The 1,365-nt window shown below is 46.5% G+C and overlaps 1 protein-coding gene across 1 annotated transcript in view; it reads right to left on the minus strand.

Moving 5' to 3' along the window:
• The window catches only part of CDKN3 (cyclin-dependent kinase inhibitor 3), a 6,896-nt gene extending 5,696 nt beyond the window's left edge, over positions 1-1,200 (minus strand). The window contains exons 1-2 of the mRNA XM_010292420.1: positions 1,115-1,200; positions 499-554 (exon numbers count right to left, since the gene is read on the minus strand). Coding sequence (XP_010290722.1) covers positions 499-554; positions 1,115-1,188 — 130 coding nt within the window. The 5' untranslated portion in view covers positions 1,189-1,200. The remainder of the gene's footprint in view (positions 1-498; positions 555-1,114) is intronic.
• Between the last annotated feature and the right edge of the window lie 165 nt (positions 1,201-1,365).

The raw sequence follows: 1,365 nt of genomic DNA on the forward strand, positions 1-1,365 counted from the left end.
TCACCACCAGCAGTTCTATCTCTTTTGTGACCAAAGGAGGTTCACTGTGGCTGCAGTTTTGGCAGTTAAAAATACAGTGAAATTTTATATATTTATTTTTATAACATGGCCATGGTAGTGCAATCCAGATGCTAAGGGAGAGCAGTACAGAACTGTCAGCACAATGAGTGAGTGTAATTTGAGCCCAATATATCTTATAAATGAATTATTTGCCAAAGCAGTCTTGTTGCACTGTTGTTGCTTGTTATAACTAGTAAGCCAGGCTAAGAAGCCAAATATTTTAACTGATAGTGGAAGATGGCCACTATTCTCTTACCGTATAGTCTTACATTAAGATACTCCTTGATTAGCTTTGGTATTTTCCAAACAATTATTCCAGCGGTAGATTAAAAAAACAAGTCACACCACCAAGTAAATGGAACACAGAATTTTGGGTTACAAGATAGTACCTCTCTTCAGCTTCAAACATGTGTGCACATTTCAGTGAATGCTTCTTACCTGGAAGGGAACATAGTCCCACGAATTTGGAAGAGTAGACAGGTGACAAAGACAGCCTTTTGGGAAATGAAAAATGAATAAATAAAACCAGGACTTTTTATTATTTGACTAGAGATAACTCACTGTCAAGAGATAACTCACTACCAGACATTCCTTTTCTATGGGACCGTGAGAAGAGTTACCTACCTATAATTCAATTTTAAGAATAAAATAGAAGTATTCCAGTGTTATTCCTAGAACATCAGACAAGGGAATCACACGTTTGGTAGTGTACTTCATCACATACCCCTGCCCAAGAGGAAGGGAGAAGTGTTGACAAATCCCTGCCTTAGCACCTAGACATTTGGGCTACCAGAGCCGACAGTAACTAATAAATGCTTCCAAAAGCAGACTTGGCTCCACATCCACTGGCAGTTCACCAGCACCAACTTAATCCCTTTTCAGAAGCACCATCAGGCCAACCACAAGCTCTGTCCTTGTCCTAGCAAGTCACGAGAGCCCAGCACAGGTTTCCTTCAGGAAAAAGACCTCCCGTTTTGCAGAGGCGGGATTTAATGCAAACTCCCGTTTAGTTTCTGAGGGAAGATACCCGGGCCCGCCGCGAGGCGCGTCTCACCAGGAGATTGGGAGCGGCCTCAGGTCCTCCTCAGCGGCGTCTTCGTCAGAGTCGTCGAAGCCGCCTGCTTGCATGGCGCAGGGCTGCGGCGGGAGAAGAGCGAGGAATTCACCTGGGGGCCGGAGCCCGCTCTGCCCCCTCGGCTGAGGCGGCGCTGAGGCGACCCCAGGGATCGGGATCCCCATCCCGATCGGGATCCCCATCCCGATCCCGATCCCGATCCCGATCCCCATCCCGATCCCCATCCCGAT

Source organism: Phaethon lepturus, unplaced genomic scaffold, assembly GCF_000687285.1.
Source record: "Phaethon lepturus isolate BGI_N335 unplaced genomic scaffold, ASM68728v1 scaffold43178, whole genome shotgun sequence".
NCBI classification, from domain to species: Eukaryota; Metazoa; Chordata; class Aves; order Phaethontiformes; family Phaethontidae; genus Phaethon; species Phaethon lepturus.